The sequence below is a fragment of the Lepus europaeus genome, chromosome 4, assembly GCF_033115175.1.
Source record: "Lepus europaeus isolate LE1 chromosome 4, mLepTim1.pri, whole genome shotgun sequence".
Lineage (NCBI taxonomy): Eukaryota > Metazoa > Chordata > Mammalia > Lagomorpha > Leporidae > Lepus > Lepus europaeus.
In genome coordinates, this window is record NC_084830.1 from 137,198,213 (window position 1) to 137,222,301 (window position 24,089).

The following is a 24,089-nucleotide window of genomic DNA, read 5'->3' on the forward strand; positions in this document are numbered from 1 at the left end:
ACAGCATAGCTAAGAAGAGAAACACTGGTCAAGAAATCATGAAAATAAAGTCCTGGCAAAGTTCCAGATGCTGCCAAACAGACCCAAAGACTACATACAATCTCTCGTGCAACCAACTTCCTCCGCAAGGAACTTGCACGTCAGTGCACAGAAGCCTGTATGCTGGGGCCGAAGTGGCTGCAGAGCAGGTGGAGCCGCCGCCTGCAGTGCCAGCATCTCATATGGGCACCAGTTCAAGTCTCGGCTACTCCACTTCCAATCCAGCTCTCTGCTGTGGCCTGGGAAGGCAGCGGAGGATGGCCCAAGTGCTTGGACCCCTGCACCCGCATGGCAGACCTGGAAGAAGCTCCTGGCTCCTGGCTTTGGATTGGCTCAGCTCCTACTGTTGCAGCCATTTGGGGAGTGAACTAGCAGACGGAAGACCTCTCTCTCTCTCTGCATCTGTAATCCCACCTCTCAAATAAATAAATAAATCTGTAAAATGCAGCAGCAGTAGCTGGTATGCAAAGCGCCTGCCGCATGGGAACCACCTGCAGGGCTCGACACAGGGAGTTTCTAAAGTGCCCACCTAGGGAAGGAACTGACAGGACTGAACCAGAGGCAAGATTTCAGAAGCCCCCTCCCCCCAACACCCCTGGCTTAAATGACTGGGCTGAGACCCTTCCCCACTGGGCTCCTGCCAGCCATGGCCAGTATGCTTGTGTAGCCTTCCGTGGCCTCCTGTGCAAACCCAAAACCTACCCTGTGGGATGCATGCACCCCCTTGACCTCCCCCATGTCTCATGCCTTCTCCCAGCCAGGGGGCTAAAGGGTGGTCCCGGATACATGCCAAGCTCCTTTTGCAGTGAGGAGTGGATGAAGGCACCAGAAGGCAGGCCCTGTGAGCAGGGAAGAGCTGACGCCAATTATGGGTCTGTGAGCTGATCCAGGAGCAAGGCCTGGGGCTAGCATGTTCTAGCTGATGAGACTGGCTCAGGTCGCGGACACTCTCCAGGGAAGGGAGGTGATGCCCTCAGCCCTTGCTTCCTTTTTTTTATGATTTATTTTATTTATTTAAAAGACAGAGTTACAGAGAGAGGTAGAGACAGAAAGCAATGTCTTCCATTCACTGGTTTACTCCCCAGATAGCCACAACGGCTGGAACTGCGTCAATCCGAAGCCAGGGACCAAGAGCTTCTTTACGGTCTTCCTCGCGGGTGCAGGAGCCCCAGGATTTGGGCCATCTTCTACTGCTTTCCCAGGCCATAGCAGAGAGCTGGATCGGAAGTGGAACTGGGTCTTGAACCAGCGGCCATATGGGATGCCGGCGCTTCAGGCCAGAGCAATAACCTGCTGCGCCACAGCACTGGCCCTATGGCGCAGCAAAATTTTTAAATCCACACATTGTTGTCTCATCAGACAGTTTTCGTGAATACGGTGAAGACCCTCATGGGCATGGATCCCAATTTTTTTTGCACAAAAATGAACTTGCCTTTCAATTTCATTTTCCACCTTTTTGAAGGATGCCCATAAGTTCCATGAAAGTAGATCCTTCATTTCATTCCCCACAAAACTCCCTGAGCCAGACAACTCCCACACAAATATCCAATGAGTATGCGTCAAAGGAACCAACAATAATTACCCCTTAGCTATTGAACACGGATTTAAAAAACCATCCACTAGGTGGCAGTGTCATCCCAGCTTGCTGCTCCCTAGTGTCTCCCTTCAGTTTGAGGGAAGGACTCCAGGCACTGGCTGGGAAGCTGGCAATCAAGAAACAGTGCTGAATAATCAGTGCGTAGATGCCAGTAACAGGATGACAGGTGTTTAATAATGCTTCTCCCAAAGTTGATTTTTATTTGTTAACATCTGCGAAAAAAATCACTGAATAGAGGATGTGGGCTGACAACGTCTGGCACGAGACCAGGACTGACCGGCTACTGGCAGCCTCAGTGTCCACATCTGCAAAATGGAGACACACTCAGGCCCAAGCCTTCCAGGGCAGTGGACAGGAGGCCACGTTCTCGGGCCCCGAACATGCATTCAGGAAGTGTGGGCTGCAGCGGCCGCCGGGTTCTTGGGCTTTTAGTGCCTGTCACTCGGTTCAGGTACAACTAACAAGTGACGCTAGAGAACTGGCCTGAAAACCCAGGGCCTGCCACAGCCCGATCCCGGCCCTCGGAGCTCTGTGAAGCTCCATGGGCGCGAGACAGCACACAAAGGACGGCAAGGGAAGAGCGTCACGGCAAGTGTCCGCGGAGGGGAGGACCTGGGGCAGGCGGAGCACCGTCTCCGGTGAGGTGCAAAGGTCATCCTGGCATCGGGCAGGGGGAGCGGGATCAGGACCAAATGCCGGCTTTCCCAGGTCTCTTCCAACCCCCACCCCGAGATCTTGGGGCACAGAGCAGCCAGCCCATCCCCCTGTACCACACAGAAACTACTCGGGGTCCCCGTCAAGGTCTCACCTCCTGAAGCTGAGATTCTTTCTTTTTGGAAGACAAATTCAAGTGTTTTTCTAAGATGCCACAATACTTCTCGGTCTCTTTGTCATACTTCTTTTTGGCTTCCTGACCAAAAAAGAATAAGAAGAAAATGTTGAATAAAAGCCACCCCAGGCCTGCACACTCCTTCTGCTCAGCGTCACAGCTGTGTTCCCCTGAGCACAGGGCAGCGGCACGTACCTCGCTCCCACTCTGCAAACAATGCCCATGAAATCAGCCCCTCGGGAACAAGCATCTGCCTGTCACAGGTACGTGCCCAGTACTAAGCAGGGGAAAGCAGGAAGTCCAACTTCTTTTTATTTTTTATTTATTTATTTATTTATTTATTTATTTATTTATTTATTTGACAGGCAGAGTGGACAGTGAGAGAGAGAGACAGAGAGAAAGGTCTTCCTTTTGCCGTTGGTTCACCCTCCAATGGCTGCTGCGGCTGGCGTGCTGTGGCCAGTGCACCGCGCTGATCTGAAGCCAGGAGCCAGGTGCTTCTCCTGGTCTCCCATGGGGTGCAGGGCCCAAGCACTTGGGCCATCCTCCACTGCACTCCCGGGCCATAGCAGAGGGCTGGACTGGAAGAGGGGCAACCTGGACAGAATCCAGCGCCCCGACCGGGACTAGAACCCAGTGTGCCGGTGCCGCAGGTGGAGGATTAGCCTAGTGAGCCACGGCGCCGGCCAGGAAGTCCAACTTCTAAGATACTACATTTTGAAGCACAAATTTCTAGTCTCTAACCCCCAAGAAAGGAGCGAAGTAACCCATGCTAATACAAGGAAGGCAGAACTGCTTCCAGCTTAAATGGATGACGTGTGGATACACGCAGGATAAACCCAGCCTTGATCCCTAGCAAAAAGCAGTCCTCGCCATACAGACCCACACCTCCCAACGCGGTCGCCCCACACGTGGGCTCTAAGCTGAGGAGCATCTGGATGCAAAGATTCCATCTTCCTTGGCACTCACTGCACCTGCGGAGCAGAAGCCGACAGGACTGCAACTAGGACAGCGTCGGACACGCCACAGCCACAACTGCTCCTGTGGAAAACCGCTAGGGACACAAGACAGGAAGGCACGACACAGACCTGGTGCATGCAGCACGGGGTCTCCCTGTGCAGAGATGAGAGGGGATGCACATGACTGAAAATGCCCGAGTTAAGGAAGTGGGATCCTGTGTAATTTTTCTCTCTCCCTGGGAAACCTTTGTTAGCCTGCACTAGCCATGCCTTCAAAAAGCAAACAATCACAGCGATGCGTGCGTCAATCCCTGTGCCTCCTCCACGTCACCGGCTCTCTGAGGTCCTGTCACTATCCCCCACCTTACAGACGGGGAAGTTAATCTGTCAAGAGCCCCAGAGGGGAACGGGGCCGAGATCTGAGCCGGGGCAGTGCCCCTCCTGAGTGCACACTCCCAGCACACTGGACACAGAGGGTCAACCCTGCAGTCTCTCTCCCTTCCACGTCCCAGCTGGGACCGTGGCCCAGGGCACAGCAGGAGGCTGGCCCTGGTCAGCTACACCACAGCGAGATGACCAGCAACAGGGCTGCTTCTGACTCACATGGAGCCTGCGGGGAGCATGCGTGTGCAACTCCCAGGACCAGAGACAGAAAAAGCTTCCCAGCCAGACAGGAAGCTCCGCTCGATCTCTTTATTCATTAACAAACTCATAACGAGCAGCCACTGTTAGGTTCCACACCAGGCACTGACAACGCCAGTCAGAAGCAGTCCCTATCCTTGAAGTGGGAATGTTCTAGAAAGATAACACCGGCCGGCACCACGGCTCATTAGGCTAATCCTCCACCTGCAGCGCCAGCACCCCGGGTTCTAGTCCCAGTTGGGGCGCTGGTTCTGTGTCGGTTGCTCCTCTTCCAGTCCAGCTCTCTGCTGTGGCCTGGGAAGGCACAGGATGATGGCCCAGGTCCTTGGGCCCTGCACCTGCATGGGAGACCAGGAGGAGGCACCTGGCTCCTGGCTTCGGATCAGTGCGGCACACCAGCCGCAGCACGACAGCCATAGTGGCCACTTAGGGGGTGAACCAACGGAAAAAGGAAGACCTTTCTCTCTGTCTCTCTCTCGCTGTCTAACTCTGCCTGTCAATAAATAAACAAATAAATAAATGAAAGAGAAACACCATCAGGGAACAAACAAGCAGCAGCATCACTACGACCAGTGCTCCACACCACGGAGATTCTTCAGATGGGATGTGCAGGGAAGGCCTCCCTGGGGAGGGGAGATGGGAGCTAAGACCTGCGGAGTAAGTGAGCAGAGTAACTGGCAAGAATCCATTTCTACAGGGCTAAATCTTTTTAAGATCAGTTATTTATTTATTTGAAAAGCTGGGCTACAGAGAGAAGGAAGAGACATAGACAGAGAAGGAGAGAGATCTTCTTTCTACTGGTTCACTCCTCCACTGGACACAATGCTCAGGTCTGAGCCGAGCTGAACTCCATCCAGGTCTCCCACGTGAGTGCAGGTGCCCAAGCACTCTTGGGCCATCTTCTGCTGCCTTCTAGGCTCATCATCAGGGAGGTGGATCGAAGTGGTGCAGCCAGGACTTGAACCAGTGCTCTTATGGGCTGCCGGCAACACAGGCAGTGGCTTAAGCTGCTGCACTACAGCGCCAGGCCCTGCATTTAACTTCTTTAAGAAAACTACCCACATGTAAGGATAATAATATATAAAATATCAAACCAGCAAAGAAAAAAATTGGAGGAGTACTACCCCTTCAATCTGAGAAGGGGACAGGCAAAGAGTTGACCCCAGCAACTCTACTCCTTTATAGGAACCAGGACCTGTGAGCTGGCCTGGCCCCAAGTCTAATTACTGCTCACATCCACGTCCAGCAGCCTTGTCAGTAATCCCAAAAAGGAGAGCCCTGGGGCCAGCGCAATCCAGCTGGCCAGCGAGAAGCACAGGCCGGGGAATGCGTGACACTGGCATGCGGACCTTCTGGCAAATCAGCCTCCCCACGGCACGCTCAAGCAGGACCAGCAGAGAAGCGGAAGGAGGAGGCAAAGAGCGAAGAGGAAGCAAAGCCGTTTCCGGCCTGAGAAAACAGCAGCGCGGCCTGCACGGGAACAGCCCTGCCACGGAGGAAATACTCTCATGGAGGCGGGGTGTGTGTGTGTGTGTGTGTGTGTGTGTTTATGGCACTACGGCGTTACCCAGAGCCACGCAGGACACAGGACGGTTTCACCTCCAGCACGGCCCCTGTATACAGAGCACTGAGAGGCCGAAGGACTGGCTTAGGATCCTGGAACCGATTCCAGCCGGCAGGGCACAACTCTGAACAAACCACAGCCTCTCTCCAGGGGCAGCATCCTCATCCGTAAACCCAGGCTGAGGAGGGGAGGCCACAGCGCGGGGTTCTCAGGGCTCCAAGACTGTAACAAAGCTAGGACAAGAGGACCTGCTCCTGCTGTGATCGCTGGGACTAAAGGAGATAAACCACACACGAGGGCTCTTCCCACAGCTCGGGAGGAAACGCACATCACAACAAAACGACTCAAGGATGTCCAAATGTGTGGTCCTGACACTAACTTATCTATTAATTCCACGGATTCCCTGAAGGCCCCTCACACTGAGCTCAGCACGGGACATGCTCAGAACACTACAGCAGGGATGGCCGTGGTGACAGAGAGGGTGCTGCCACATGCACCTGTCTCCTTTTCACCAAGGACACCTCTTGGCTTTCTATGCCCCACGTACCATGAAGACAACCCTTCCACGCACCTGCCACCACCTGAAATGACACAGGTACTTCTGTCTTTCTGTCTAACGCATTTCCCCCAGCCACACCAGCAGCACCGGAACCACCCTTGCTTTGTTCTCCATCAAGCACCAGGGCCAAGAGCGGTGCCAGGCACAGAGCGTGTACTCCCCTATCTCTTAAAGGAACCGTGCGTGTCCAGGACGGCAGCCAACGGCAGACGACTCCTGGGCAGCCTCTGTTCTCACTCCACACACCTGACACAATAGACCGATTGAAGTGCTTTTGGTGAGTTCACTCCTTTCTCCCTCACAGCAACTTCCTGAGGCAAGTGACCTGACCGTACCCATTTCTCCAATCAGGAAAAAGGGCCGAGACGTTCTGCAACCTCCCAGATTTACCCGCAAACAGCAGCAGCGAGACAGGACTCCCCCAGTGCCGCTCTAACCCAGCTCTTAACCACTACTCCCCAGAGTAGGCTATTCTGCTCTCACGACACCATCCAGCTTGCCAAACCTGTCTCAGAAACCGGCGCAGGTATACGCGGGGGAAATCAACATCCCCCGGCCCAGAAATCTCAACTGGCTCCACCAAGCTCCTAGGTGGTAGCCCACCCCTGAGCAGCCACATCAGCACAGGAAGTCCGCGTCCCCCTCCTTCTCGCCCAGCTCTCGGCAACAGGTTGTCATGACAACCAAGGCAGCAGCAGAGAGGCAGGCGGAGGAAGATGTAATTTTAGCATTGCACAGGCAGGTTCCGGCACTACCCCAGGCAGGCAGGGAGCCCCCGCTGCTCTGACACCTTTCCCTTGAGCCCCTCAGGTGGGTTTACTGTCAGGTATCTCCTTACATTTACGAAATCCGGTGTATGGGTATGTGGGCAGCAGAGCAGGATATAGTGAATAAAGAAAGGAGATGACAAACAGAGAGGGACGCAAAATCACCCCAAACATTGGCCAATCGAGCTGTGAAGACTGATGGTTAATTTCAACGAACTATTTGACCGATGATTTTTAATGATTTAATGAACGGGGAACAGCGTGTGCCTAAAGAGAAAACAGGCTTTGGTGAGTGACCATCGGAACTCTCACTCATCCGCATGTCAGTGTCTAGGCCGGCTGCTCCCATCACCACGGTCGTGGTGTCAGTCACAGGGAGCCCACTCCACCACGGTCACCGCAGTAACCCCAAAGCCACCTGGGGGAGGAGAGGCGACCCTCCCTCACAACCTCCAGAAGCCACAGCCCAGCGCTCACAGGGATCAGGATGCTCAGGTCCCAGGGAGCTGAGCAGAAGGCCCCACATAGCCAGGGAGGGCCGAGGCCACAGCCACGCACGGCATGTTCTCTGCCATCGCTCGGTGGGCCCCAAGTCTTAGAGGAACTCTGTTAGTGGAATCAAGCATCCTTGAAATCACACCGACCTTAAGCTCGGACACTAAGCCAGTGAGGCCCCGCTCCTGGGGAACCGGCAACCAAGGCTGGCAGAGGCATGTTATCAAAGCCGGAGGAAAACGCCCGCCGTGGCCCCTCCTCCAACCATGGATCAAAAATCCCAGGCAGTCACATGCAAGGTCCTCCAGGCCTTCCGGGATTAAGGTGGGGACTCCGTCCAGGGGTGGCCCAAGTGGGGGCCCTGGGTTGGTAAGGCAGTGCCCATAACAGAATCACAGTGGCTCCACAAGGAAAGGCCACACAGACCCAGAGGCCAGGGGGCTCCCCGCCTCCCTATGCCTCCTGCTTCACTGTGTGCCCCTTCCTCAACATATGCTTGAACGTCCACTGTCGCCACCAAAAGCCAGACCAGCCAACTGCCAGACTGAGACTGTGCGCATCCAAAACTGGGCAGAAATAAACCTCCTCCTCAGTTACTTCTTATAGTGACAAAGCTGGCAGAGCAAGAGAGACAGAGAGGGCTAAGCTGGACATCTCAGCCGCTTTGTCCCACCTGCCCTCAATTTTCAAGGCCTTTTTACAACTGGATGAAGTCCCCACCAAGCCTGAGTGGTGATGCCCAGAATGCCCAGCAGGTGGTGCAAATAACTGAGGCTGAACTGAAAACCAGGAAGGAAATGTAAAGCTTTTGGCTTCCAAGGATTCCAATGAAAATGTCTTCCCCATAGGAGGCCCTAACACTCATGGGAAGGTCAAGCTGGCTGGGGATTCTGAGTGATTTAACACTGGGCAGGAGACCCTGGGGAAGCCACCTTTGAAAAATGAACAGGGTTCCCTTTGCAGTCTTTGAGTAACACCCGAGAATTAGCCTCGCTTTGGCTATAGTTCGCCCAGGTCAGGGGTAACATGTGGTGGTGTCAGGGGTGAGGCAGGTCTGCAGATGCGACTTTCTGACCTGTGCAACACACACACACACACACTTTGAATTATTTTCCAGTGAGAAATTCCACAGAACTATGGCTTTTCAGAGTTTTTCTCTTTTTACATTGGAAAAATGTAAAGATTTGGCAAGAGAGGGCCCATTTCCTCACACGTGGCAAAATCTGGCGAAGCGCTTGCTCTGCCTCCCTTTAAAGAAACTCCAGGTGCCCACGGGGTCAAATTTGCAAGCCCTGCTCAGGCTGAGAGCTGTGGACCTCCACGGTAAACACATGTCAACAGAAACAGTGCACTGTGCACTGCAGTCCACTGTCCAAGCACACAGCTACGCAAAACACAGAGCAAGCCAGGATTCCACCTCGGGATGATCCATGATCTAAAACAATCTGCGAACAAACGCTAGAGCGCCTGCTCCAGAGCAGGCCACTAAGGCCGTACTGCGGCGCCCTGCAAAGACAGAGCAGGGGGCTCCAGGCTTACCTGCCCACGGTGGGCTGTGCTCCCCCGGCCTCCCATCCCACACTCCCAGAACAAGGCCATGGAACGCTCACCTTGGCAGCCCCGATCTGCTCCTTCCGGAACTTCTCCAAGGGCGTGATGAGCACCTCGCTGGCGTTCTCAATCTGGTGAAGAGAAAAGGCAGGCGTCGGCGTGGAATCACAACCGTCCCAGCACAGGCAGCAGTCCTGAGCCTCTGCACTGGAGTGGGACACCTCTGCACTGGACACCGTGTGAGCTGTTCCGTTCTCGATCTAACAGCACAGCAAAGCAAAACCTGGCCATGACTTTAACGCGTGACTGACACAGGTTCTGCAGAAGCAAAAATGATGCCCTCCGAAAACCTAAGCAGCCATCCGCAGCCAGAGGAGAAGTGGCAACTGCGTAGTGGCTGAGTTTCCAAGAACCAGGTGATGCCTTGTAAAATGCTCATTTGCCTAAGCTGCAGGTAAAGCTGACCAACAGTGGGACTAGGTTAAAAACAAAAACAAAACACCTCCCAACACCTACTGGCGTGAACACCTTGAGCCTGACTTTGTGTTGCCCAGTGGGGCTGGGACATCTGTGCTCCTGACCAGGTTTCATCTCCCAGGACTCTCCCCTCCAGGAGGTGGGGCAGCTCTGTCCCCAAACCCTTTCATGGGTGACTCCTTATTGTAATTAAGGCATCAGCTTAAAGACTATCTCTTCAAGGGAGGCCTTCTCTAACCACCAATGGGATCCCAAGAAGCTACCACCACCCCATGAGTGTGTTCTTCAGAACTTGCAAGCCTGTTGACATTTTCTGGTTCAGCGATGCACACGCTTATACAGATAGACACACGTGCACACATGCACACACACATGCACACACCACTGTCATAAATGGTCACTTGCCCACTACTGTCCCCAAACAAGGGGAAAGCTGGAACAAAGAAGCACTGAAACATTTTCTGAATGACCAAATGAACAAATGAATGATGACTTGACTGCCAGCCAGTTGTGTGGCCATGAGCAAGCACTGAACCTCTTTGGGCTCCAATTTCTTCATCGGCAGAATGTGTGGGCCGAATTGTTCCAGCTCGGGAATTCTATAGTGGTTTCCATGCCAGTACGATATTTTTCAATCTTGACACACTGCTCACTCTTCACTGAACTAATTATGCCAGGAATCGTGTTGCAACAAAGCATTATTTTTTTCTGAACCACATGCACGTGCATTGCAATGAAATGAACAGAGGCAATGTCAGGAAGCCACGGACGGTCACAGAACTGACTGGACACCGTGGGGACAAAAAAGACAGCTCTCCCGATGTATTCCCAATTTCCTTTGTCTCAACTTTGAGCACACGGGTTTCAAAAGTGAGCATTTTAACTCCACAGTGTTTTCAAGCATTGCAACATTACGTAGCTTGATTTTTACTGTTCTGTGAGGCTGCTTTATGTCCTCATTGGTTTACGTCTCTTCTGCACATCAACTCAAGTCTCTGAAGCTCACCACGACGCGCTGGGCCTCCACCTCACGGACTCCTGGCCGCAGCTGCTCAGCAGAATCACCTGGAGAGCTTCCAGAACACCCACTGGGCAGGCCACGCTCTAGATGAACTAATGCGGAGTCTCTGGACTTCACTGGCCAAATCTCTCCAGCGGGCATTCGCGACTGAGAGGCCAGTCCAAAGCAGATGCTCAATAAGTGAAAGCTCTCGCCTGCTCACCAGGGCACCGGGACACCCACGTCCTGCCCCAGTCCTAGTCCTACCTGCTGCCAGCCTTCCCAAGACCTGTTCTCCACCTGAAAAGCGAGCTGCTGCAGATGGTGTGGAACAAAGTCCCCCTGGGTCAAAGAGCCTACAACCATGGGACTTGCACTTAGTCCCAAACACTAGGCTTGATCCTGGGGACACGGAAGCCAGTTCCCTGCCCTGCAGGAGCTGTGCACACCACGACTGTGGTTATCAGGACACCATGTGGGAAACGCACAATCAGAGGCATGAACGGGATGAGGACAAAGTCAAAAACGCAGCCGAATATCCCGTGGGGTCGGGAAGGCTTCCCCGAGCAGGTGCGGCCTGACTGAGCTGTGCTGGAGGGGTGACGCCGCCACTGCAGGATGAGGAGGTGGAGAAGGGGCGTGCACTGGCCAGATACGCGGACGCAGACGGCTGCAACTCAATTCACTGACATTCATAATAAAATTGCAGAGGCAAGCTAAAAAGCATAATCCAGCCATTGTTCCCATACCGCAGGCCATTGCAATCTGCAGGGCATTTGTGGGGCTCTGTAGACCACACCCCCCACCCCCAAACACTGACTCAGCCAAGAATCCGACTCAAAAGAATCATTTCCCTTTCTCGGGCACGAACACGCGCGCAAACACACAAGCTGTCCGCTCCCTCCACCCACCAAGCAGCCCTGCTGCCGCCACCACCCTCCTGACTCTGAGGCAAGCACTGGGCAGGGCGCCACGGGGTAAGTGGGGTCTCCGGCAGCAGGGAGGGCAGAAGGTCAGAGCCCCCTGCTCCACTGGGAGCTCTCAAGAAATTCCTACCATTTTTCTTCAGTTATACGGAGGCTTGGCCTTGGATCCGACACTATCACTTATTAACTGCGTGATCCTGGACAAGTTACTCACCCTCTGCAAACCTCAGGATCTTCATCTGAAAAACGGGGGTCATCTAGAGATGAGTTCAGGGTCCTTACGAGGGTGAAAGTGGAAAAGGTAGGAAACCACTCTACAACGTCTTGGTAAACATAAAGCTCACAGCATCAGCCATTAGTGCGAGAAGAGGAGAAAAATGCCCAGTTTCTGGAATCTTCCCCAGGCCCTACATGTGAAGGCATCCATTCCTGCAGATGGGAAACCTCTCCCCGGTTCCCACTGAACCACGTCAGGATAAATCCTAGTATCGCTTGAGAACCTGGAGCGTGGCGTGTGATCCCTGAATTTGCACAAGGCCGTTCTCTCAAGAGCTTCTTCCAGTTACCTTCGCTAAGTACTCGTGTACTGGCTGCCGACTCCGTGGCAGGTGCCATGTCAGGTGGCTCGGGACTGACAGCAAGCAGGGGACCCCTGTGAGGCTGGTTTAATGCAGTGTGGGGACGAGGCAGCTGGGAGAGCACCAGAGGCTCCCCGAGGTTGTGCACCTGTGCACGGCCCTCACGCTGACTCTGCAGGAGGACGGCAGTGCTGTGTGAAGCCACCCACCAGGCGATCCTTGAACGCTCACACACCCCTTCAAACCCTGCAAGGCTGAGGCTTGCTGAAGAGCTCAAAGCACCCACGAGGCAGCGTCGGGACTCAAGCCCAATTCTTCCAACAACCAATCCCGCGCTCGCTTGCTGTGAACAAGCCGTCTGGAGAGCAGTGCGGCCTTACTCACCATCCGTATCCGCTCATCTTCCAGGTTCCTGAGGACAGTGGCAAACTCCTGCAAAGACCTTGCTGGGAGAGAGAAAGGGGCCATGAGACAGAGGAGGTCATGGGTGTTGGAAGCCCTTCCAGCCTCACTGTTCTGTTATGGGTTTCAGTCCCATGGTACACACAGAGGCCTGAAGCCGACTGCTTCCAAGGCTCTCCCTGTATTTTCATCATGAACTGCTAAGGGTAGGATGGCCCAGAAGTGCAGGTTACGTACACCTCACACTCGAGCTGGGGAGGAGTTTCTTCCAGGACAAGACCTGCCTGCTCCTCAGAGTGCTGTGGATGGGGGAGATGCTGGCAGGCTCCCAGGCCCCAAGCTGGAACAAGCAGAGTTCCACTGAAGGATTTCCTGTCTAGGATTCAACGTCCTGAACCTTTGTCATGGGGTTGCGTCAGAACCCAACCTTTTCTTTGGCACCAGAACCAAACAAACAGTGTTGCTGGCACCTGAACTGCCGCCATTGGCTTCTCCTTGGGTTTCTCCACTCTGGGTCCTGAAGCCACTCAGGATGCACCTTGCAGCGTGGCTCTCAGGCATGGACTGTTCTTACCGGGGTACTCACAAAAGCGAGAGGCAGGGAGTGCAGTAGCCCCAAGAATACTAGGGACACTTGTGCAAGGAGGGGAAAGGCAACGCCCATCTGTGAGTCACAGTGAGAATGCACTTTCACTGCTCCCAGCTGCCTCCCAGATGCCTCTGTGCCGCCCTAGCTCCTAGGACCCTGGGTCACAACCTACACATCCAATGAATTCACTCAACACGATTTCTTCCAATCCTGATCACTTCGTGGAGTTGAGCAAGATGCTCAGTGTACAAAGATTAAGGTGAAATGACGAGTCCCTGGTCATTTCCTGACGGTGACTGTGTCCTGACACTGCCAACACTCCAAGCTCAGGGCCGCCTACAGGAAAGGCAGGGATGGGGAAGAGGAGAGTAGTACTGTGTGGTACTGGGAGCACAGTACCTCAGCCTCTTGGCAAGAAGCACAAGGAAGTGGTATGGGTGGGGATGCTTGGTGCAAGGGAGCAGCGGGGGTGGGGATGCTTGGTGCAAGGGAGCAGCGGGGGTGGGGATGCTTGGTGCAGCAGTTAAGCCACAAGCTGACACGCTCACTCCTGTGTGGGAGTCCCAGCTCCGCTCCTGACTCCTCCTTCCTTCTAAAGTGATCTCTGGGAGCCAGCCAGCAGTTCATGGCTCAGGTAACCGGGTTCTTGCCACCCACGTGGGAGACCTGGATTTGAGTCCCTGGCCCTCTGCTTTGTCCTGGTGTATCCCTAACAGATGCAGACATCTGGGGAGGGAATATGAATTCTCTCTGCCTCTCAAATAAAAAACAAACAAACAAACAAAATATCAGAAAGCCTGTGTGTGTGGACGAGGGCGTGGTGGGGACCATGGTGAGCTGTTCACTGAGCTCCTCTTCCTCTGTGAAGGCAGCAGCAGCAGCTACACAGCCCCAGCTGACCACTGCCGGGCCAGAACATGGGGCCAGTAGATCAGATTCTACTTTTCAAGGAAGCTGGAAAACTGGCATTTTACATGAGCTCAGTTTATACGGTAACTCAATTATTTAAATGACAGCCAAACAAAATATGGCTGTATTCTGCTCTCAGGCCTCGAGATATCATTTTGCAACCTCTGACCCCATTTTCCCATCACCTACTGGTGCTCTCCTTTTGCTATAAGTTCACAGCACTGCAGCTGGGAGGAGGAGGGGTCTCAAAACCAACCAAGAGAGAGGAGAGCCTGCTGGAAACCTCTAGCTGTCTCCTGCGCACTGCAGAGTGGGTGAGGAAGTCCCAGAACCGGACAAGAAGCCCAGGGTGACCCCAGGCCCCCGGGCTTCCATTTTTCTGCAGCGCAAGGACCACCACACGGCCTTCTTTCCCGGGCTCAGACCATTCCTCTCTTGGGGCGAGGGAAGTTGTGACGCACAGTGAATATGCCTATTGCCCGCGCAAGTATGACTTACCTATACACATCTCGTCATCTGTTTCCGCGTCTCCTATGCACTGAAACTTGAATTCATTTAAGGAATCTGCAAACTTCCGCTTTGCTGTGGACAAATCTAATGAAGAAAAGGGGGGGGGGGGGGGGAAACCAGGAATTACTGAGATGAGTCTGGTCCTCCTCTAGCTGCCCTTTGGAGTTCTCCTGTGAATGCAACAGCAAGCAGATTTGTCCCTGAGGCTATTTCAAAGCATGATGGAACAAAAATTCAACACAGTAATACTTGTTTATACCACGATGCACTGACCTACTCAACGAGTTAGTGTTTTTGTTACACTTGCTTCACTAATTCCTACCCTCCCTCTACTCCTCAAGCCACACAATGAGGCCTGTCACCTCTGACACATGTGGGAATCCACTTGCCAGCGGAGATCAGAGAGGAACCCTGGACCAGAGCCAAGAGGAGCACTCACAGCCTCACACCTCCCCGTGATGGCACACACCACCACGGGTCCCCCACGCGGTCAGTGCCACTCCCACTCATGCGGCTCAACATCACCTTCCCCTAAGTACCACTATCAGCACAATCTGACTCTGGGAAGTGAGGCTGGGGACAGCCAGAAGGAAGGGCCTGGAACCTCCTGTCCCCGCAGCACGGGCGCTCCTGGCCTTTCTCCCCTGACCAAGCCCAGACGAGGCCCGGGTTAGCAGCCCCCTCTGCACGTTCCTCGTGAGCCCGTTTCTCTCGGTGCCACATCCCCGGCAGTGCTGCCTGTGGGGTGAGAACAGCCCCCACCCATGGCGTCCATCATGAAATCTCTCCAGTCCTTGTCAGACTGGAAAAATGAGCTTTTGTGAAAGCCAGTCATAAAAGCCAATGATCCTTGCTGAGGCTCTGGCACCAAGGCGCCTTCCAGTGGCCTGGCAGACAAGGCTGCTGGGTACAAATGTGCTTATCTCAGTTCCACGTACAGGAGATGGCACTGGGGCATAGTGGGTTAAGCCTCCACCTGCAGTGCCAGAATCCCATATGGGCACCAGTTCCAGTCCCAGCTGCTCCACTTCCAATCTAGCTCTCTGCTATGACCTGGGAAATCAGTGGAGGATGGCTCAAGTCCTTGGACCCCTGAACCCACGTGGGAGACCTGGAAGAAGCTCCTGGCTTTGGACAGGCTCAACTCCAGACGTAGCGCCATCTAGGGAGTGAACCAGCAGATGGAAGACCTCTCTCTCTGAGCCTCTCCCTCTGTCTGTCTGTAACTCAAATAAATAAATAAAAATATTTTTTTAAAAATTCCTGAGCTGACTGTAGCTGAGGATGAAGCTCATCACTCAAACTGCCCTGGGAAGGTTTCCCTCCCTCCCTGGAAGGGAAATGGCATTCTGCCCACACTCAGAGAAGAGAAGCTAGCAGGCACAGCTGCCAACATGGCCTGGCTTTTAATAAGATCCAGCGTGGAGGGCGGGGGTTCGAACTTCTCAGAGCAACACGACCAGCTGGAGGATAAGCACGCACGGCCTCTGCACTGCTCACCCTTAGCACCGAGCTGCATCTGAGCAGCTGTGGGGTGGGAGATTTCACCTTTTGATTGTATTTGGTTCGTCTCCTTTCCATACCCCTGGCAGTGCATCCTGTTTATTGCATATGGACCACTGAAGACAAATCCCACCCCCAGGATTCACTCCAGGCAATGGCTGCCAGTCAAGGAAATAGAAGTGGTTATGTTGCCGTTGGCAGGGCTGGGGCTGAGGCTCAGGCCCCCAGACTGGCTGCCTGTGCAGGCTCAGACAATGCCGTCCTGAGCTGGCTGTGGCTCGTGCTAAGAACTCAGCTCAACCCCAGCAGAGAAAGGCGCTCAGGTTGGAGAAGAATGAAAACCAACTGGCAACGGTGGCCGGTCTCTCCCTGGCTCAGTCACTTTCCCAGAAGGGCCCTGGCCAAAAGTCCAAAGGCACTGGCAAGGAATCGGGAATCCGTGACACCTGGCCAGCCCTGGTAGAGGAGCTTCCTCCAGCACACCACTCCCCAGCAAGCCCAGAAGAGACAGAGACGGCTTCAGGTCAGACTCCTGCAGGGGGTAGGGCAAGAGGAGGCCAGGACAAGCAGGAGGAAGAAAGACTGGAACATCTCAGAGCCAGAGCTGCAGCCTGCCAAGCAATCCAAGACACAGGTGCCTCAAACGTGGCTGGGAATGCACAGTCTCACCCTAGTCAGAAACGTGCCCCAGAGCACGACGCTCGGAGAGAAGCCAGAGCACACAGGAAGAGCAGCCCTGAATGGCTCCTGTGCATCCCAGCGGAAATGGGACAAGAGAGAGACATCTCGACAGAGTACAGAAAAGCTACGATGAGAGCCCGGCTTGGAAAAGCGTCCAGCAGGCACCTGAAAGGCTGTGCTGCCGGGCAGCTGCAGTGAGGATGCAGGAGTGGCTGAGAACACACAGCGGGGGCTGAGACGGGCTCCGCACACAGGGACCCATGGAAGCAGGCACAGGGCCGGGAGCCCACGACCACGGGTAACCCGCACCACCGCACACACCTGAGAGGTGGGGCAGACCCCACAGAGCTGGGAAAGAGGCCAGGGCCCGAGGGAGGAGTAGGGACTCAGCACCGCGAGAGAGTTAATACTCACACTGGGCTGGGGGGAAAGCTGGCAGAATGAGAATCCCAACTACTGGACCCTGAAAAGGAACTCACCATGGACTTGGAGAGAGAAATCTCTCAGTAAAGCTACAGTGGACGCCTGCCGCTGTGCTGGCTCAGAACCCGCTCCCAGGGCCCTGGGATGGCATCTCAGGCTTCTCCACTTGCATTCTGCAGGGTGTTGGTGTGAGCTGGCCAGCCCCGCCCCCACTGGCTCATGCTACGAGTTCCAGCTCTGCCATGTATCAGATACACAACAAACCCTGGGTTAGTCCTGGCATGTCACCTGCCGGAAGCTGTCAGCCCAGCAGGTTGGGTAGAGGGACACTGCAGGTGCACACGGTAGGTCAGTTCTAGACACGGCTGCACTACTTACTGCTAGCACATCATCCTGCAGGATCCAAGGGGGCCTGCTTCCACCATCACGCCCACCACTCCCCTTGGCTACAAAGACCCAGGGATGCTCAGGTCCCCCCTTACACAAAATGGTGTGGTGTCTGCCCTTAACACAGCCCCCTGCACACGCTAAATCATGTCTACATTATTACAACCCGAATGCTATGGAAACCGCTGTGACACTGTTTAGGGAATGATGACAAGAACACCCCTACATGTTCAGCACACATACGATGTTCCCCTGTGCTTCCAAGCTGCAGCTGGTTGAGTCCAAGCAACCTGTGGCTATGGAGGGCCGGCTATGTGTGAGTCTTCCAGGAACAGGACTGGGAAAGGACAGACAGAGGGGCGCACAGACACCAAGACAGGACCTCAGGTAAGGTCAGGTCCTCTGAACTGCAACCCCTGCAGCAGGTGAGCTCACACACGGCCCCACCCTATCAGAACCCCTCCGTGTAACCTGCGACAGTGGAGAAGACATCAAAAGGAGATTGCTCGCCGGCGCAGCGCCGCGGCTCACTTGGCTAATCCTCCGCCTGCGGCGCCGGCACCCTGGGTTCTAGTCCCGGTTGGGGTGCCAGACTCTGTCCTGGTTGCTCCTCTTCCAGTCCAGCTCTCTGCTGTGGCCCGGGAGTGCAGTGGAGGATGGCCCAAGTGCTTGGGCCCTGCACCCACATGGGAGACCAGGAGGAAGCACCTGGCTCCTGGCTTCGGATCAGCGCAGTGTGCTAGCCACAGCACAAAGGCTGTAGCAGCCATTTGGGGGGTGAACCAACGGAAGGAAGACCTTTCTTTCTGTCTCTCTCTGTCTAACTCTGTCAAAAAAAAAAAAAAAAAAAAAAGATTGCTCAAAAGCCACTGCCTCTTACGTATTTCAACCCAAAAGGAGGGGTGGTATCTTACGGAGAGGATCAGCCTGGATGTACAGCTCCCTAGAGCTGTTTCTGGAGCTTTCACGCCACTGCAATGCACACGGGACTCTAGGACACGCGTTCCTGGGAGAGGACAGGGAGGGCGGGAGCCGCTCCCGGGGCTGGGGCTGGGGGCACACCACGCTTTGCGGCCCCCAGCTCCCATGACCTCACTGCTGCAGGTTCAGGCAGCACACAGGGTCAGTACTACTGACTGTGCAGGAACATCTGTGGCTGGAAAAGCAGAACACTGGCCAGGAGAGAGAGAGAAGCCACCAAGCCAGCATCAGCGGGGAGACAAGGACGTGTGTTACACAGAGACATGGCTCTGCCTCCTGCATGAGGAGACCAGCAGGGCCACAGACGTCTGGGACTGCTCCCAAAGCGGGCAGGTCAGAGACCAGGGGAGGCGCCCCTCTTCCTGGAGACACCGAAGCACTTCCTGATCTGCACAGAGTCTGAGAATTACACTCCAGTGTGATCCTTCCTGTTCTCAAACAGAAAGTGTATCATAATTTCCTTAAATAAAATTTACCTTAAATTTGCACAAGTTTCACCAGTAATACCACAAAGACAAGTCACTTCCTTTTCCTCCCTGGGTGAAATGCTACGTGTATACTCACAAACATGCACAAGTACACACCCACAGAAAAAAGGACTCCAGGTAACCTTACAATTACATTTCTTTTTCAGTGTATCAGCTTCCAAGTATTTGCTACCCAGTAACATTTTTCTCCAGACTTGGAAAGTGCTCAGGTGACAATCTCAACAGGGCTGGCCTGTTGGGTGCTTAAAGCATAAGAACACCAAGACCCCCGGGCCTCGCTGATCTCCCCTCTTCTGTGGACACCAGTTACGGTCACTCTCTGCACCAGGGCCCTTGCATGTGGAATGATTCTGGAGCTTGCCGTAAGTGGCTTCATGTCACAGCACACAAGGAGTGCCTAGGAAAATCCCGTGCGACTGGCAGGACTGGACTCAGCAACACCTGCTGGCTTCCAGGGGGACCGGGACTGCAGGCTGAGGGCAGGACACGGGGCCCAGAGCAATGACACGTTTCCTGCATACCCTCTTCCCAGGAAAACCAAACCCTCTCTCACCTCCCACCCTGCTTCTCAGAAAGCTAGCCAGGGTGGCTAAGAGCACCACCATCCATCCTGCCACACCAGCTGACCCCAGCACGGTGCCCTTCACGGTGCAGCCTGCTTTGTGCACAATGTCCAGTCCCACGTCCTTCTGTTGTGCCTCCTACAAATCTCTCAGTCTTGCCCATTCCTATCACCATCAGCCGTCCCTAAGCCCAAGGCTCCCACGTACCTGCACACCTGCCAGGGCCTCCTCTCTGGTGACTTCCCAGGCTCTGATGATGAAAACCGAAGTCCCTGGCAAGGCCTAAGGCACCATCAGTGTCTGGCCCTCCTGCCTCCTTCTCTGGGCTCCAGGGGCTCTGTCCTCTGCAGTTCTGGAATGCACCACACTACTAACATTACCTCTCACCCACTGTGCCTCCAGTGCCTAGCTCAGAAGCTCCTAACTCCAGGAAGCCTTTTTTTTTTTTTTTTAAAGATTTATTTATGTATTTATTTGAAAGTCAGAGTTACACAGAGAGAGAAGGAGAGGCAGAGAGAGAGAGAGAGACAGGTCTTCCATCTACTGGTTCACTTCCCAAATGGCCGCAATGGCCAGAGCTGTGCCGATCCGAAGCCAGGAGCCAGGAGCTTCCTCCAAGTCTCCCATGTGAGTGCAGGAGCCCAAGGACTTGGGCCATCTTCTACTGTTTTCCCAGGCCACAGCAGAGAGCTAGATCAGAAGTGGAGCAGCCAGGTCTGGAACCGGCACCCATATGGGATGCCGACACTGCAGGTGGCGGCTTTACCCACTATGCCACTGCACCGGCCCCACCTCTAGGAAGCCTTTACTGAGTTTTCTAACCAGGGTCAACCAGATCCTATTTTTTCATTTGCTGAGTATGCATCTCTTCCACACAGCAATTTTACATTTGCTGAGCTGATTCGTCAATGAATGTCTCCCTTCCTATAAGTTCCATGAAGGCTGAGAGCAGGTGTTACAGAAGGCACAATGGAGAGAGGCTCAGCAGCTCCATCAAAGGAGAACTTCCCAACTCTAGGTTCCACAAGAGGAAAAGAGCCAGTAAAGGAGGACAAACTCTCCAACACTCGGAAGTCTGCCTGGAGCCTGACAGATGTAGGAATGTGCTCACCGCTGACAGGAAACCAACTCCCCCAGTGCAGAGGGAGGAAGATGGCCACAGAGCTCAAGGCAGGGCCACCACCCATAAGAGCCTAACACAAGACCTAGTTATTTTTTAAAGATTTATTTACTTATTTATAAATAAATCTTTTAAAAAAAATAGTGGTTTTTTTTTTTTTGGGGGGGGGGATTGATTGATTGATTGATTTTACATGAACTGGCTTATTCCCCAAATGGCCACAACAGCCAAGGCTAGCCCAGGCCGAAGTCAGGAGCCAGAAGCTTCCTCTAAATCAACCATGTGGGTGCAGGGGCCCAAGCACTTGGGCTATCTTCCACAGCTTTCCCAGGGAGCTAGATTGGAAGTGGAGCAACCCATGACTCAAACCAGCACCCATATGGGATGCTGGTGCTGCAGGGGGCAGCTGAACCCTCTGTGCCACAGCAACAGCCACAAGCAAAACCTATTTCAAACCAAGAACCTGGAAAAATGCGTCGCCAACAAGGCAGTTGTCAGCCCCAGCACACCCCCAACCTGGAGTCAAAGGATATTAAGGAAAAGTCCCCAGAGACCCTTCTTCTCACCTGTATCTGGGCAAACACAACACATCCTATCAGAGGCTGTGCATGGAAGGAGGGATTCCCCCTACTCACCACTGCCCTACCTCTGAGTGGGGCATTTTAAACCAAGCTCAATGGTGGTCTCTTGTCAAATGCCATCCTACAGCCTGACACTAGCAAAAAGCAGCAGTGTCAAATCTTAACCAAATAAAACAACCCATCACTTTCGTCTCGTTTCTCTGGCCACTAGATGGCAATCGACTACATCAGAGCTAAGATTCCAGGAGAAATGACCAGTCCCTGAAGGCAGTGCTGGGAGCAGACCCTGTCTCAGTGATGATGACACCCTTCGAGCAAAGGCAATGTCATCTGAGTGCTCCATCAGCAATCAAGCGAGGGCCTGGCCTCCAGGTGGGAAAAGCAGCCCTCACCAGCACACGCAGAAGGCCTGTGTCCCTCTGGTAGGCCAGAGCCTACACCATGGAGGGGACAGGACGGGGATGAAGCCGCTGCCTCGGTATCTCTCACAGCCTTTCACACCAGCCAGAGCAGACCAGGCAAACCTCTCTCCACACCACAGTGCAGGGAAACCCAGCCAGCACAGAGCCGCGGCCTGGTACCCAGAGTGCGTTCTAATTACAGGTCTGCGTGCTCTTCCTTGGGCCATTTCCCTAAAGCTGCACTTCCTAAATGAGGCCACAGCCAGCTCAGACTCTGGAGAGTCTGGTTTTCCAACCAGAGCACTAAGGCTAATGCAATTTTCAGGACTAAATTTAAAAACAAAATCCAGTAGAACAAAGAAGTGTGCTACCCTTTCCAGGATGAAGTCTCCAATCCCAGTCACTTGAAAATACCCTCAAGAATAACATGTGAGGCCCAAACTCATTTTGATCTACATCAAAATCACCATAGATACATTGTGCACTAATGTATTGATGTCTTATCATGTATCGTGGACATATGAAGCACTTTAGAGTATTCCAACCCCACCACCGTCTTGCAGGGTAGGTTTTATCATCTCCATTCTGCAGGTGGGGAAACTGAGGCTCAGAGAGATTAAATAACCTGCCAAGGACACACAGCTAATGAGCATGGTGAATAAGACACAGGGCAGCTTTGACTCCAAACTTATTGACCACAATCCATTGCCTACTGCCTAGTTTACCCAAAGGTTCCAGAAGCTGGTATCATAATACTCAAAGAAGCAAAAACGCATTCCTTAGCCTCAGAGGATTCGAATTAGAAGGGCCTGATCTGGGTAAACAAAACTATAATTAAGGTAGAGTGTGCTAAGGCTATTAGCATAGAAAAAAGCTATAGACATGCAAACAGGGGGTCTTGTTCCCACTGGAGTCACTGAGGGGGCTTGGGATGGGATGGGTGGAGGGGATAGGATAGGGAGCTGGGTTTGAGTGAGCCTTAGCAGTTCACTAGTGTCTGTCTATGTAGAACTCAGAGGAGGGGCGAGGTGGGGCGTTGGGCCTGTGAGGTTCTCCAGAAGAGGCAATAGACAGCAAAGAGATGCAAAAGCTGAGGATCTGCCCAGAAAGGCAGTGAGTCTAACAAATCGCCAGGAGCTAAGACTGAGCAGATAGTTTAGAAAAAAACCATGCGAGGGCTTGTGTGCCAAGCTACGGACTCTGGACTGCACACCCTAAGGAAACAGCAACCCGCTTCTTGCAAAGACCAGTGATGATGTCAACCGAAACAGTGACTAAGCTGTTCACCAAGGAGCTCTTCCCAGCTTTGTGTTGGGATGCCAACTCCTCCACGCCTCGCTGGAGAACATGCACCTGTGGGGGAGTGGCCGCCTTCCTTAAGGACAACTTGATGACCGATGGCCCCTGCAACCTGGACATCTGTACACAGACCACTGGTCAGCCAGGAGGGGAGCGGCAGGTCTGAGGGAGTCACGGGAACTCTGCTCCCTCCTGGAAACTCCACCTTCAGTTCCTGGAAGGACACTTCCAAAAGTCTGTGGAAGATGGAATTAGCCAAAAGTTCTGCCACCCATGCATAGTTTCTTTCTTTTCACAATACTTATTTTCCCTGAACTTTTTAAGGACCTCTCAAAATTGTGGGTTTTCCATTTTCAATAAACTTTTCAAGGCAGCCTCATTACTAGGAAGGAGCAGTAGCACCATCATTAATTAGGCATAATTAGAGACGGGTGTTCGGAGCAGCAGTTAAGAAGGCAGTGGGGATGCTCACAGTCTAGGAACCGTGTCTGATCCCAGCTTCCTCCTAATGCGTACCTGGGAAGGCGGCAAGTGATGGCTCAAGTATTCAGGTCCCTATCATGGAGTTCCTAGCTCCTGTCTTCAGCCTGGTCCAGCCAGGGCTCCTGTGGACATTTGAGGAGTGAACCAGTGGTTATGACATCTCTGCCTGCCTGCCTCTCTCTCTCTCTCAAATAAATAACTAAATAAACATGATTATTTTCAAATAATGAATACAAATATACTTATATTTCCAAAGTGTTACTGTTCTGCTTTGTATATATTTTACATTTATATAAGCACACATGCCTTTATGTGTATTTTGTATTTACTTTTTAATGTTATATACAACTACTAGCTTATCCTCATGAGAACACTGAGGGTTTAACCAGCTTCATGATAGCACATGTCACATAGTAGGTGCTTAATAAACTCCTGCTGACTCAGTGACCGCTGAGTCAGGCGACAGAGCTGGCATCACACCACAAGGAAAACTCATGTGTCCTGAAGAGCCCTGCCTGGAACTTGCCTGACACAAAGCAGAGTGTGACACAGAGAACAGAGGACCTGTATTTAGAACCCTGAGACCAGACGATAAGGCAGCCGAGAGCCAGTGCAGGAAAAACTCCCCGGCATAGCTGGGTGTGCTTCCTGCAAACAAAGAAAACCATTCTGAGAAGGGCTAGGCAAGTGAGGGAGCAAAAAGAGAGGGTATTTCCAGGATGATCAAGTGCAGGTATCTGTCTGTCTCTCCCCATACACACACATACACACACACACACACACGAG

The 24,089-nt window shown here is 53.3% G+C and overlaps 1 protein-coding gene across 1 annotated transcript in view; it reads right to left on the minus strand.

Annotated features, from left to right (window-relative positions):
• The window catches only part of ARHGAP26 (Rho GTPase activating protein 26), a 440,213-nt gene that overhangs the window by 312,490 nt on the left and 103,634 nt on the right, over window positions 1–24,089 (minus strand). Inside the window, exons 2-5 of the mRNA XM_062188919.1 lie at window positions 14,382–14,477; window positions 12,368–12,429; window positions 9,062–9,133; window positions 2,445–2,546 (exon numbers count right to left, since the gene is read on the minus strand). Coding sequence (XP_062044903.1) covers window positions 2,445–2,546; window positions 9,062–9,133; window positions 12,368–12,429; window positions 14,382–14,477 — 332 coding nt within the window. The remainder of the gene's footprint in view (window positions 1–2,444; window positions 2,547–9,061; window positions 9,134–12,367; window positions 12,430–14,381; window positions 14,478–24,089) is intronic.